We start from the raw sequence: 14,902 nt of genomic DNA, 5'->3' as shown, positions 1-14,902 counted from the left end.
TAGTGAAGGATAAAAGCCAGGTCTAGGACTAGGCCTGAGAAATTCAAGAACTAAGAGTTATGGAAGGCTTGGGTATAACCAAGAAGAAACTTAGGTTATAATATTTGTTGAGGTACTTAGTAAGACCTTAACAAAGGTGAACCTGGGAAATTTTTACATTTAATTGTCAATGGTAGGACATCAAATTGGATTTATACTTGAGAAAAAGACAGGAGGAAAACCGAACTGTCAAGTTGTAGTTTAAGTCATTTAGCCACTTTGAGCTTCATTTTCATGTCTATAAAACATGATTGTGGACTCTCATTGTTAACATCTTTTTGTGATTTGAAATTTTTTTTTTTTTAGGGCCACACCTGCAGCATATGGAAGTTTCCAGGTTAGGGGTCAAATCGGGGCTGTAGCTGCCGGCCTATACCATAGCCACAGCAATGCTGGATCCAAGCCACGTCTGCGAACTACACTGTAGCTCACAGCAACACCAGATCCTTAACCTACTGAGCGAGGCCAGGGATCAAACCTGTGTCCTCACGGGCACTAGTTAGATTCATTGCTGCTGAGCCGCTCAACGGGAACTCCCTGTGATTTGAAATTTTAAAAATGTCTGAAAGACCCCTGAAAGGCTATGAAAACAAAAAGTGAAATCTCAGTGCTTATAGATGCAATTTATAGATAGGTAGTGAGGAAGGGGATACATACCTTTATGGATATCTCATATCCATATTTTCCTATCTTTATGAGTAAACACAATTTCTGTCCTTAAGAACTTCAAAATCTATTTGTAAGCATAGATCGGTAGTACAGGTAAATAACATCTTTTAAAACATGGATCGATTTTTCTTTAGAAGATGTTAATGTTGTTATACTTTTAATTTGCATGAAGAAGAAAAGTTAAGTTTCTGTTTAGCTGCTTTCCCAATTACCCCCAATACCAAAGTGGTAGGGCCCAACTAATAAAACTGTCTAATATTTACTCAGATCATTATATACTCTTTATAAAAACCATGCCAATGAATTCTGTAAAGAGTGCTCTGGGGATATCTCTGAAATTATAGCTAAAAGAGCAATAATGATAACTACATGTATTACTTTTAGCAATTTAAGCCAAGTTTAAACTTTTTTCAAAAGTTTTGTTTTTCTTTAAGGTTTAGATGATGGAAGAAAGGCTTTTAAAAAGAAGTATTTAGGAGTTTCCTTTGTGGCTCTGCGGTTAACAAAGCCCACTAGGATCCATAAGGATGTGGGTTTGAATCCTGGCCTTGCTCAGTGGGTCAGGGATCTGGCATTGCCATGAGGTTGTGGTACAGGTCTCAGATATGGCTCAGATCTGGAGTGGCTGTGGCTGTGGCTGGAAGCTGTAGCTCTGATTCGACCCCTAGCCTGGGAACTTCCATATGCAATGGGTGTGGCCCTAAAAAGCAAAGAAAAAAAAAAGAAGTATTTATAGTCAACAAAACACGCAAAGCAATACTCAGAGAAGATAAAGTTTAAGGTAAAAAAAATGAGAATTTTGTAATTTTTTAGAGATTAAACATCAAAATTTACAATAAGCATATGCTTCAGATACATGAAACAGACCTGAAGCAAACCCTGAGAAAGCAATAAATTTGTTATGTTCACAGCAGCAAAAACATCACATTTCTCTCTAAACAATTTCTCACTTTTCTTGGTGTACTAGTTCAATCCTACTGGTCCATTACTAACTATAAGAAATACCATCATATCCAAATTAAAAAAAAAAAATGTTCAAAATCTCTCTGGAGAAAAAGCATAGGATATATGTCCCTTGAGGAAATCATACATTGTGATCATACGCATGTTTGATTCCAACATGAGATGATAATTCCATGTCATTTTTAAAATAATCCTACCCAATCTAAAGTAAATATAACAATTAAATTTTTCCTCTTAATGTGAAAAGTATATGCATGAATAGAAATCACTGGAAAGGAATAATCTAAAACAGTAAGAATTATTGCTTCTGATTGAAAAAATTATACACTATATTTAAGTTTTCTTCTTAATGTAAGTTCGTATTTCTTTAAATCTCAGTGAGCCTTTAAAAAAGTTATTCCCATTGAGGAGCTCCCATCGTGGCTCAGTGGTTAACGAATCCGACTAGGAACCATGAGGTTGCAGGTTCGATCCCTGGCCTTGCTCAGTGGCTTGACGATCCGGCATTGCCGTGAGGTGTGGTGTAGGTTGCAGATATGGCTCAGATCTCATGTTGCTGTGGCTCTGGCGTAGGCTGGCAGCTATAGCTCCGACTGGACCCCTAGCCTGGGAACCTCCATATGCCATGGGAAGCAGCCCAAGAAATGGCAGAAAGACAAAAAAAAAAAAAAAAAAAAAAAAAGAAAGTTATTCCCATTGAAAGGAAACTATTTTTCAAAAATGTAAATTTCACTTGTTTTAAAATTAATGTATCAACCAAAGTACACTACTTAGTTTACATTCTTTTTTTTTTTTTCCCTGCTTTTCAGGTCTGCATTTATGGCATATGGAAGTTCCCACGCTAGGGGTCGAATCAGCTACAGCTGTCAGCCTACACCACAGCCACAGCCACGCCATACCTGAGTTGCATCTGCAACCTACACCACAGCTCATAGCAATGCCCGATCCTTAACCCACTGAGTGAGGCCAGGGATCAAGCCCGAAACCTCATGGATACTAGTTGGATTCTTTTTTTTCTTTCTTTTTTTTTTTTTTTTTTTTTTTTTTTTGTCTTTTTGTCTTTTGTTGTTGTTGTTGTTGCTATTTCTTGGGCCGCTCCCGCGGCATATGGAGGTTCCCAGGCTAGGGGTTGAATCGGAGCTGTAGCCACCGGCCTACGCCAGAGCCACAGCAACGCGGGATCCGAGCCGCGTCTGCAACCTACACCACAGCTCACGGCAACGCCGGATCGTTAACCCACTGAGCAAGGGCAGGGACCGAACCCGCAACCTCATGGTTCCTAGTCGGATTCGTTAACCACTGCGCCACGACGGGAACTCCTAGTTGGATTCTTTTCCACTGCATCACAATGGGAACTCCAAGTTTACGTTCTTAAGATATCTTAATGAAGAACTGATTTACACTCTGAAAATGTCCTATTGAGAGAAGACTATACAAGCAAGGCCAATGACACTATTATTGAAGTGTCAAATTCAAATAAAACACTAACTTTCTCGAACATTTAAAAATAACTAAAAAGCTTAAAGTTCTTTTCTACATACAACTGTCATTATAAAATCACTTCTGTTTAACATATGAATAAATTAACCACATATGTGATGGGGGATTATATTCAACCCCTTATTTAACATGTATTTAACCACATGCTAAGCATCATGCTATGTGCGAGACCTATAGTGGCAAGAAGAGACAGTCTCTGTCTTTTTTAAAACTTATATTACTGTGCGATACAAAATTAGTATGATTTAAAAATCATGCTATAAAATTAATATATTCATATATGTGAAGTATCTATGTATTTGAGTAAAGGAACAAATGCAGGATTGCAGAATAACGTATTCCTGTATTTTCAAAAACTAAGACTTGTTTGATTCTGAAATTACTTAAAACTTACTAAACTAAAATGTTTAGAATCAAAAACAAAAAAACTAACCTTACATAGGGTACAGGGTCATTTTGAATCATATTAAGCAGCCACTGCAGTTCTTCATAACTCCTGTCCACTAAAAATAAAAAGAGGAAATACATTTGTTGTTAGTTATAACAAATTAAACAAGTGACAAACAAGGAGTTTACACTTAATATTTAGGACTCTGCCTTAACCGGATTTCCAATCATCAAGGCTGTAGGCCAATTTCTTACATTTTTTGAAGCAACAGATGACTTGGTAAATTTTGCAAGTACTGCGCTATATATGTAGCCAAAACATAAACAAACATAAAACAGGACCAAAAGCATATTTTCCACTAAGGCTCAAATCAAAGGCAAATACAACATAAAACAAACTGAAATTTATTAAGATCCCTAAATTAGAGATGATTAACTCTAAATGGACAAAACGTGTTTAAATAAAATTGTTTCTGGATGCTGACATCAAATTATAGACAGGTATGATACTCAATGGCATCTCAATATGTCATACAGCACAGTAAACTTTTACTGTGCAAGTGATTTCTTTCATTTTAACACTATTTGATTTCGAGCACCACTATTTCATGAAATCTTCAAATTTATGTGACAGTGAACATCATTCATTTCCTTGGCTAGGAATAATGGCATATTTGGTACAGCTCAAGAATTTGAGATTTCATAATTTGGTAAAATGTCAAAATAAAACTAGAAACTGATACAGGATTCCATTTTTTTCTTGCCAAGAAATACATGGAAAAAAACCCACTATTTTCACCAGCATTTTTTAAAAGAAGGAATACTTTAAACTTCAACAAAAAGAACAAATGACACTGCTTCCTGAACTTGAGCCAACACTTAATATACACTCGATATTGTTCTTACCTTTTTAATCGTTTCTTACCAGAAGCAGTATTTTATTGAAATTTATAAAAAATTATAAGGATTTGAAGTATTTTCCTCTACTTAACATATAAAACTTAACCAGTTATCTTCTAAAGAATTTCTTACCCATTTGTCTCCTTCCACTGTCAAGATGAGAATTTTATCATACTTTACTATTTTTTTAAGGCCACTCCTGCTGCACATGGAAGTTCCCAGGCTAGGGGTCAAATCAGAGCTGCAGCTGCAGGTCTATACGACAGCCATAGCAACACCGGATCCTTAACCCACCCAGCAAGGCCAGGGATTGAACCTGCATCCTCATGGACACCATGTTGGGTTCTTAACCTGCTGAGCCACAACAGGAACTGCTATCATACTTTAACTTCTTTATTCTTCCCATATTTTAGTATAATCCAGACTTTTAGATTAGATTAATCTACATATTTCTTGTATTTGCAGTACTTTTAAAGAATTATTTTTTGAAATTTGCATTAAAGTTTACAACCACGTTAATATATTTAAGCTTAGCTCTGTATTTTACAAACAGTTGCTTGTCACCGGGTCTTTCATATCACAATTTCATCAATCTTGAGTTATTGTTTTTGATTCACCTCCAAGTCAGCTGAAAATTATCTTCGGGAATTTTTTGTTTCAATGTCACAGGAGAGATGTATTTCTAAGTTTTCAAGGCTACAAGAGAAACAACTTGGCAAAGCAGGGAATCTTAAATCACAATTTTCCCTCAACTTTATGTTAGCCTGTGTTCACAATCTTTTGACCTCCTCTTATTCTTAAGAAGTAACAAGCCACATTATTCTTTTACATGTATAACAACTAGTTTCTCATATTCTTTAAATTCTTCTGTTAACATTAAAATTTTAAATTTTATCAGACTCTAACTTAGGTCAGTCTCATTTATACCCTGTCAAAGTATTCTATTGTCTCTTAGACTGTTCCTTTTCTTCCTCCTGTTCTAATCTCTCTGACATTTTTTTTTTTTAACATTTTCTTTCTCTTTACCTTTCTCCTCTGTATTTCTGAAACTGTTTTGAATATGTAATATTCTCTTATTCATTTTTTGGTCCCCTGCTTCTTTCAACTTCACAAAGTTTTTGCCTAATCCCCCTTCTGAAGCTCCTACTTATATCTCTTGCCCTATTTTCACAGATAAAATTTCTGACAGATAAAAATGTTTCTTGAGTTCTTACATAATAAGAAATTTCCCCCAAATCTTTCATTTCTTTTTTTATAATTTTAATTAAAAATTTTTTATTGGAGTTCCCGTCGTGGCTCAGTGGTCAACCATGAGGTTGAGGGTTCAATCCCTGGCCTTGCTCAGTGGGTTAAGGATCCAGCGTTGCCTTGAACTGTGGGGCAGGTTGCAGACACGGCTCAAATCCCGAGTTGCTGTGGCTGTGGTGTAGGCCAGCAGCTACAGCTCCGATTCAACCCCTAGCCTGGGAACCTCCACATGCTGCGGAATGGCCCTAAAAAAGGCAAAAACACCAAAAAAAAAAAATTTTTTTTTATTAAAGTATAATTGATTTACAATGCTCTGTTGATTTCTGCTATACAGTAAACTGACTCAGTCACTCACACACACACACACAGTTTTCTCCTATTATCTTACATCATGTTCTTCACAAGTGATTGTTCCCTGTGCTAACAGCAAGACCTCATGAATAAAAATCTATTTCGTAGAATAACATGTAGTTAAAGATATAGAATGATACACTGACTTATGGAAAAAACAAAGACATCTATCCATAATTCTATTCTTTTCCTTCATTTACTAATTGTTACATGAAACTACGTTTACCAAAAATTCTCAGTCAAGAATTTTAAGTCAAAATATTTAAATTGTATAAATATAAAAACCCTAATAACTAAATAGTAAATGGTAAAAATTTCTTCCTAAAAGTGATATAAGCATATATTTCTAAAGCTTTACCTTTAGTATAATCAACAACTGCTTCCAAAGCTGCTATCCTTATGTCCACAAAATGGCCGTATTCTGCATAAGATTTAAAAAGAGATGGATCGCTCGGCACGTGCCCATTTTTCTGAAGCACTCGTATGGCTCTCAAACAACTAGGAAAATAGTTATTTAGAGTTAAATATTTTTGATTCCTCACATTGGAAAAACTTGTTTCCTAACATTAGAAATTAATCTGTAACAGTAAACTGCAAATTTGATATAATTTGAACCTGTTTTTTAATTTTTTAACATTCAATTTTATCAATGACCATTAAAAAACCCTAGTAAAAGAAAACAAATCTCAAAACTTTGGAGATCCAACTTCGGGTATCATTATAGTTATAAAAGGAATACATTTCAAAAAATTTAGCATAAAACATAACAAAGTATTTTCTCCACAAGTTTTAGTACTATGTATATAATTTATTCACTAATATATACGAAAGTTTAAACTGTTCATAATGTTTGAATCAGTAAGTCAACTTTTTTTCAGCAAATTCCTAATGAAATGGGAAGAACTTGTTGACAGCCATAAACAAAGAAGTTGAGAAAAGCAAAACGTCTTTAAAGGAATCTAAAATACAGGGATGCTTAAACTATATCCAATGGATAAAAGATTATGCAGACATCGGAGTTCCCGTCGTGGCGCAGTGGTTAATGAATCCGACTAGGAACCATGAGGTTGCGGGTTCGGTCCCTGCCCTTGCTCAGTGGGTTAACGATCCGGCGTTGCCCTGAGCTGTGGTGTAGGTTGCAGATGCGGCTCGGATCCCGCGTTGCTGTGGCTCGGGCGTAGGCCGGTGGCTACAGCTCCGATTCAACCCCTAGCCTGGGAACCTCCATATGCCGCGGGAGCGGCCCAAGAAATAGCAACAACAACAACAAAAGACAAAAAAAAAAAAAAAAAAAGATTATGCAGACATCAAATATAATGCTTATGAAGAATTTCTGATGACATGAGAAAGTGTTTATGATATAAACAGAATACAAAGACTGTATCTATATGTCAAATAATTAAAAATTTATATAGTAATCAGGAAAAAATTTAGGCCATTCTCCAAAATAGCAATCATTTATCCATGGACAGTAGAAACATACAGGATTTAATCTTCTTTGACTTTATTTCCCAATTTTCTATGAAAACAAATTTCTCATATAATTATGAAAATAACTTTTAAAAAAACTGTAAAGAATCATCATACCTGACAGTGATGGTGTGTCTATAACTTGGAAGAAGTTTCTCCATATTCAAAAACCTGGTGATTTCTTCAAGAATGAGTCGCACATCTGGATTTAAGTTGTCCAAAGTTCGAACTTCATTATTCACACTGACTGCAGGCGTAACAGAGTTGGCAAGGGCATCAATCATTTCTGCACGGTAATAGTTATCTGAAAACTAAGCCAAAAAAACAATTATGAGAAGACCACAAATTAACTATTTATTAAATAAATGAATAAAACACATATAATGTGGTAAAAAAAATAAAAAAGTCAAATTCATCAATGAGTAAGTTGTCCCAAGAGGAACTGTTTTCTGGTCACCTGACAAAAGAAAAAAGGAATAAAAGTAAAATTGGGCTCTCAGACTTCAGCAAAACAAATTTTAGCTGAGTTTCCAAAATTTGATGTTCTACCATCTCATTATAACGGGTATGCAGAACATTTAAAAACCAACTAATCTTGGAGTACCCGTCCTAATGCTGCAGAAATGAATCCGACTAGGAACCATAAGGTTGCAGGTTCAATCCCTGGCCTCGCTCAGTGGGTTAAGGATCTAGCGTTGCTATGAGCTGTGGTGTAGGTCACAGACGTGGCTCAGATCCTGTGTTGCTATGGCTGTGGTGTAGGCTGGCAGCTGTAGCTCCAATTTGACCCCTAACCTGGGAATCTCCACATGCTGTGGGTGTGGCCATAAAAAGCAAAAATAAACAAATAAATAAAATAAAAACCAACTAATCTTGATTTTCATCCACTGGTTTTTATAATAAATCACGCTTATGTTTATATCTCTAGAAATTTCAAGTACCACTGACTCAAAGAATGATTTCACAGTCTAAATATTTCTTTAAAAATATCACTAGGGAGTTCCTGTCATGGTGCAGCGGAAACAACTTTGACTAGGAACCATGAGGTTGTGTTTTCAATCCCTGGCCTTGCTCAGTAGGTTAAGGATCTGGTGTTGCTGTGAGCTGTGCTGTAGGTTGCAGATGCACCTCAGAACTGACACTGCTATGGCTGTGGTGTAGGCCTGGGAACCTCCGTATGTATGGCACTAAAAAGCAAAATAAATAAATAAATAAATCACTAGCAAGTTTTATAATATTAAGATATCTTACCTTATTTTTTCTGTTGTCGTTGTACTTGATTAAGTCTAAAATAAATGTTAAGACTTCTTTGGGGCAAAGGTTATGGACATCTCTTAATAAAGCCATGGCAACTGGCATAGTCTACAAAAGAAATTTTTTTAAATTTTCGTTACTACAATTCAATGAAGTATATGTTGAAAACGGGTTACTGTGGGGCTGACATAGGTATCTGGATGGAGCCTAAGCACCACCCACTCCCAAATGCCACCCCCTCCCACTGGGAACACGTGTCAAACATTCTAACAAAAAAGCTGCGTAGGAAACCAATGGAAGAGTTGCATAAGTAGGTGCACTCTTCAGTCCCTTTGTCAGAAGAGGTTTATGTCAGGTAAATTTAGTCCTGTGTTTTACAGGCAAAAAGAATGGGCTTTCACATTAGACAGACCACTATTCAACTTATCCTTCACCACCTATTGAGATGAATTACTTTAGCTAGTTGCTTACTGAGCAAGAGTCTAGTTTCCTCACAACAATTTTCAAGATTATAAGATAAAGTGACTGGAGGCATGTGGCAAACAGTAGAGTTCAGTCATCAGTCTGAGAAGACACTGATTCTCCAGTTCTCCAGTACCACCCTATTCTCAGCCTAAAGAAAAATGGTAAATTATCTGAAATCCAGTCTAACTTTCTCCCTTCCAAATTTTCATAGGCAACTCTTCCAAGGAGGAAGACGCCTGACTCACACAGTGGTAAACTCTACCAATAAAACATAGCTATTCAAGCTCAAGGCAGGAATACAGACAAAAAGACATCACAGTCCCCAGTACACAGACGAGATGTGGACAATTCCCTCTTCTGATTCAAAATAACCACCATCTGAACTATGAGACAAAGAACAGCATGGCTCCTTTCTTTGCCTGAAGGACCAGAAGCAATGCTCAGTGTTACAACAGTCAGTATCAATACTGTAAGAGCTGAAGGAAAGGCACTTTTCCATAGAAACAGGACTTAGATTTGATTTAAGCAATTATCTCTCTCTTTTTCCTGCCACTAGAAGTATGGATAAAGAAGAACTGGTCAAAAAGCATTGCTTTCCCAGTTTTTTGGACTGCAACCCACAGTAAGAAATACAGTTACATCCTTATTTAGCATGTGTGCGCACAAAGTATCATCTATGCTCGCTAATGGGTCACAACTCCCAATCTGAACAGTGATCTAAGATATACAGAAGCACAATGGCATAATAAAGGGGACATTCAGTAGAAACAGAAGCTAACTTACTTCCAGACAATAAATTAATAGACTTCTTTGATCATACCTATACTGGCTTTCCTCCAACCTGAATCTCCTGAATCTGCTCTGCTGATGAAACTCACTATAAAGACGTTATGACTTTGACCCTAAGTATGTGGCTCAATGTTGCTGGGTAATCCTTTCACTTTTCCTTCCAACACATACAAATCTCACCTTGCTTCACATCCCCCCTTCAACATCTACCATTTCATTTACTTTTAATGTGCTTTCATCTGCTTCAGAAAAAGGAATGTTCTTATCATTTCTAAAATTAACTTCCCAGCTGTGCCCCACCCACTACTAACTTGAGAATTTGCTCTATCTTATCATTTTTTATATTTACTTGCTCCCACCTGAATATTTCATCTCTCCTCCACTTGCTCCTTTCTCTGTGCCAAACATGCCTCAAGTTTTATCTCACTCTATATAAAAACAAAATAAACCTAAAATGTTCTTTTCTCAGCCTTGCTGTATCCTCAACAAGTCCCCTTCCTCATATTCCTCAACACCAAAATGAAAGAACATGCTTCACGTTAGTTTTATTCTACGTCAATTTTACTCCTTCTAGTTCAATACAGTTAACGTAATTTCTGCCTTCATTATTATCAAATTACTTAAAATATTTTACAAATGATTTCCAAATTACCCCAACACTGACCACCCTGTCATTCCTACATCCCGTCCTAAAACACTAGCTCCATCACACCACCACTTTCTAAATTACCATTTATATATAAAAAAAAAAGTTTATATAGTGTAAAAACACTTGATATTTTAACTTCAAAAAAGATGAATTTTACAACTGAGTAAAACAAGGCTTAGAGGATTAAGAAAGTGGTCCTCTTGCAAACTGCTAGTGAGTAGCAGAGCTAGGACAGAAACTAGAGCTGTGTGCTGTATTGTCTCTGACTCAGAAATGCTGTCCACATTTTACAAGGATGCCATCAGAAGGCAGTCTGTCCTCATACAACCAACCAAAAAGTCAAATTATTTTCTATTTACTTTAGTATCAATGTGGACAGTGAGTTACTTGCACACAGTTCATAAAATCAATGAACAAACAAAACTTTGGAAAACATTTTAGAACCAAAAAGAGAACAAAGACAAAATCATTTATAAGAAAGTAAATAGACATATTATTTGAAGAGTCCGCAAGTTAAACAGATATACAGATAACTGGCATAAAACGATCATAAGAAAACTGAAAGGTAAACTGTACCTTCTGTAGAAAGTAACTTTGAAAGCTCATGAAGTTGTTTGTTTTCACAATGTTTGGACAAGTTTTACAACAAAACATTCTAGTAAAGAGTGACTTCATGGCTGGAGGTCCTGTCCACGTGCTCACCATTGAATTTGCAATCTGTAAATAATTAGAAAATGAAACAATTTCCACTACCCTGCCAAATATATGTTTAAATAAATAAAACAGCTTTCTAAAAGGTATCAATACAACTGGTTTCACTTTTCAATTTAACATATGCGGAGTTCCCATTGTGGCAAAGTAGAAACAAATCTGACTAGTATCCATGCGGATACTGGTTGGATCTCTAGCCTTGCTCAGTGGGTCAGGGACCAGGCACTCCCATCAGATGTGGTGTAAGTCGCATATGCAGCTCAGAACCCGCTGCCAGCAGCTGTGGCTTGGATTCAACCCCTGGCCTGGGAACTTCCATATGCAGTGGGTGTGGCCCTAAGACGCAAATAAATAAATAAATAAATAAAATTTTTAAATTAATACATGTTAGCTTCCTCTATCATTTCTAAGATGATATATAAACTCTTCACCCCTCTCAAATTCTTAGGTATGCTTGGAACTATTTTCTACAAATTAACTTTTAAACTGGAACATTTCTTTTATGTTTTAAGAAAATATACTTGTAAGTCTTCTATTTTGAGTAAGTTTGTCTATTTAGGCAGACGTACTTCTAACATTTTGAACTTATCAGATAGAAACAACACCATGGATTTTATTTATTTTTTGGTCTTTTTAGGGCTGTATCATGGCATATGGAAGTTCCCAGGATAGGGTCAAATTTGAGCTGTAGCCACCGGCCTACACCACAGCTGCAGCAATACTGGATCCAAGCTGCATCTGCAACCTACCCCACAGATCATGGCAATGCCGGATCCTTGGATCCTTAACCCTTTGAGCGAGGCCAGGGATTGAAGCCACGTCCTCCTGGATCCTAGTCAGGTTTGTTACCACTAAGCTATGACGGGAACTTCCGCGGATTCTAAATAAGGCTTTTAAATCTACCTTAACTGAAAAATAAGGGAGTTCCCCGAGTTCTCACTCTATCTGAGTTGATGCAGGAATCCAACTACGCACGCGTTATCATTACAGATAAAACCAAATCTAAACTATTATAATCCGTTGAAATGTTGGACAGGTGGACTTAGCAGTGAGGAACGCAAGAGAGCCACTATATGGGAATGAACCTATTATCAAGCTGCTTTTTAAATACCTGGAGCCCAATATTTCTGGCCAAATTTCTGTCTGAGTTTTCTGGCTTTCATTTGTTCTACCTTCAGTTTTGTTTTGTTTGCATCTGAACAAAAATATTTAGTTTTCTTAATAAATTACTTTTCTACCATGTTAAATTATAGAACCTATCACTTTCAATCACAAATCCCTAATATCGATTACTAGGCCCAAACCAACATGAAATCACCACCATAGTGGAATAATTACGATGAACTGATTTCATGTACTATAATGTAAAACATCACTCAAACCAAGGAATTTCTTACATTATTTCTTGTAATGATTTGGTTGGCAATTCAATAAAATGGAGAAAATTCTCTTTGGTGTTAAAGTCCGACTTTCAGTTTGACAATTATAAAATTTTACCATACTATTTCAAATCAAAACATGTTTCTTTCAAATCAGTCTTGATAAAAGTATTTGGCAAAAGCTTTTGAGACCAACCACAAAGTAAAATTCAAGACTACGGTGGATTCGTCTTTAATTCATCTTCAAAGGTTTTTTTCCTTTTTTAAAAATATGCAGTAGCCATCTTATTTTCTTTCTACTGTGCATATCTCACCTTTGCAAGGCAGAAGCAAGCTGACATTCTCACTCGGTAGAAACACTGCTCTTGTTCTAATATGTCAGTGAGGGCAAGTCGAGATGCTGGAGTAGGAAACTTTTCCAAAGCTAAAATGGACTCTTGCTGTGCAACAACATCCCTCTCATAGCGGAGCTGATACTGCCACATAAAGTCAGCTTGCTCAAATTCTACTTTCCTCAACACTGACATGTCTGGGTCTATCCTTATCCACAGCAAAGGAGAATCAGCACTGAAAGAAAAGATAACTTTAATTTCTTTAATTTTTTAATTTCATGAATTTATAAAATAAAAACAGAGCATTTAACAATATTGTTTTCTCCATGAAGATTCAAGATTGCCTGTAGTTTTGTTTATTCATTACTTTTAAATCACACTGACAACCTTCTCATTTTATGTTTGGTATGTATTTCAAGTTTCTCACAATGTCTAAACTACACCAATCTTCCTGAAAAGAACTCCAAGGATAAGGAGGTAGTTGTCACAAAAAAAATTCCACTTAAAAATATTAATTTGAGTATTTTAATTAGTGATTATATGATATGAAAAGGGAAAAAGGAACCAAATTTCTTCAATTTACTTCCTAAAGCCTAATGACTGAAAAAGGTTATCAATGCCACCCTTATTAGAAATCAATCTGTGACTAAGAAACAAATTCATTTCTTATGAATTACTAAATGAATTTGTTTAGCTGACTTTTACCTTTTTTTAAAATACCAGACTCATGATCACCTTTATCAAAAATAAAGTTCTGAGGGCAGAAATCAGTCCCTCCCATCAGGAAGCCACAGCAATCCCCCATACCAACTTCAGCCACAAAGAAGGCAGACACCAGAAGTAAGAGAAACTACAATTCTACCATCTGAAAAAAGGTCACCACACCAAAAACCTATAAAAATGAAAAGACAGAGAACTATAACTCAGATGAGAGAGAAAGAAAACACCACAGAAAAACAGCTAAGTGATCAGGAGAAGCTCAGCCTCCAGGAAAAAGACTTTAGACTGTTGATGCTGAAGATGATGTAAGACATTGGAAATAAACTGGAGGTAAAGATGGATAACTCACAGGAAACACTGACCAAAAGAGATACAAGATACAAAACTTAAACAAGAAGAGATGCAAAATACAATAACTGAAATAAAAAATTCACTAGAAGCGGCCAACAGCAGAATACAGGAGGCAGAACAAATAAGTGAGGTGGAGGACAGATTAGTAGAAATTACGGATGCAGAACAGAAAAGAGAAAAGAGATTGAAAACAAATGAAGAGAGTCCCAGGGAACTCTGGGACAACGTTAAATGCACCAACATCCATATTATAGGGGTGCCAGAAGGAGGAGAGATAGAGAAAGGGACAGAAAAAAATATTCCAAGAGATAATAGCCAAAAACTTCCCTAACATGCAAAAGGAACCACTCACTCAAATCCAGGAAGCGCAACAAGTACCATATAAAATAAACCCAAAGAAGAATACCCCAAGACACATATTAATCAAACGGACCAAAATTAAAGACAAAGAGAAAATATTGAAAGCAGCGAGGGAAAAGAAACAAATAACATACACGGGAACCTGGATAAGGCTGTTGGCAGATTTTTCAGCAGAAACTCTGCAGGCCAGAAGGGAATGGCATGATATACTTAATGTGATGAAAGGAAAAAACCTTCAACCAAGATTACTCTACCCAGCAAGGCTCTCATTCAGATTTGAAGGAGAAATCAAAACCTTCACAGATAAGCAAAAGCTAAGAGAATTAAGCAACACTAAACCAGCTTTACAACAAATACTAAAGGAA

The 14,902-nt window shown here is 36.2% G+C and overlaps 1 protein-coding gene across 1 annotated transcript in view; it reads right to left on the bottom strand.

Moving 5' to 3' along the window:
- The window catches only part of TAF2 (TATA-box binding protein associated factor 2), an 87,202-nt gene that overhangs the window by 27,241 nt on the left and 45,059 nt on the right, over nt 1-14,902 (bottom strand). The window contains exons 16-21 of the mRNA XM_021090551.1: nt 13,089-13,341; nt 11,261-11,401; nt 8,779-8,889; nt 7,645-7,838; nt 6,416-6,555; nt 3,605-3,674 (exon numbers count right to left, since the gene is read on the bottom strand). Of these exons, the coding sequence (XP_020946210.1) occupies nt 3,605-3,674; nt 6,416-6,555; nt 7,645-7,838; nt 8,779-8,889; nt 11,261-11,401; nt 13,089-13,341 (909 nt within the window). The remainder of the gene's footprint in view (nt 1-3,604; nt 3,675-6,415; nt 6,556-7,644; nt 7,839-8,778; nt 8,890-11,260; nt 11,402-13,088; nt 13,342-14,902) is intronic.

Source organism: Sus scrofa, chromosome 4, assembly GCF_000003025.6.
Source record: "Sus scrofa isolate TJ Tabasco breed Duroc chromosome 4, Sscrofa11.1, whole genome shotgun sequence".
Taxonomy (NCBI): Eukaryota; Metazoa; Chordata; class Mammalia; order Artiodactyla; family Suidae; genus Sus; species Sus scrofa.
Note: the sequence above shows the minus strand (reverse complement) of the source record. Positions and strands in the feature narration are given on the sequence as shown.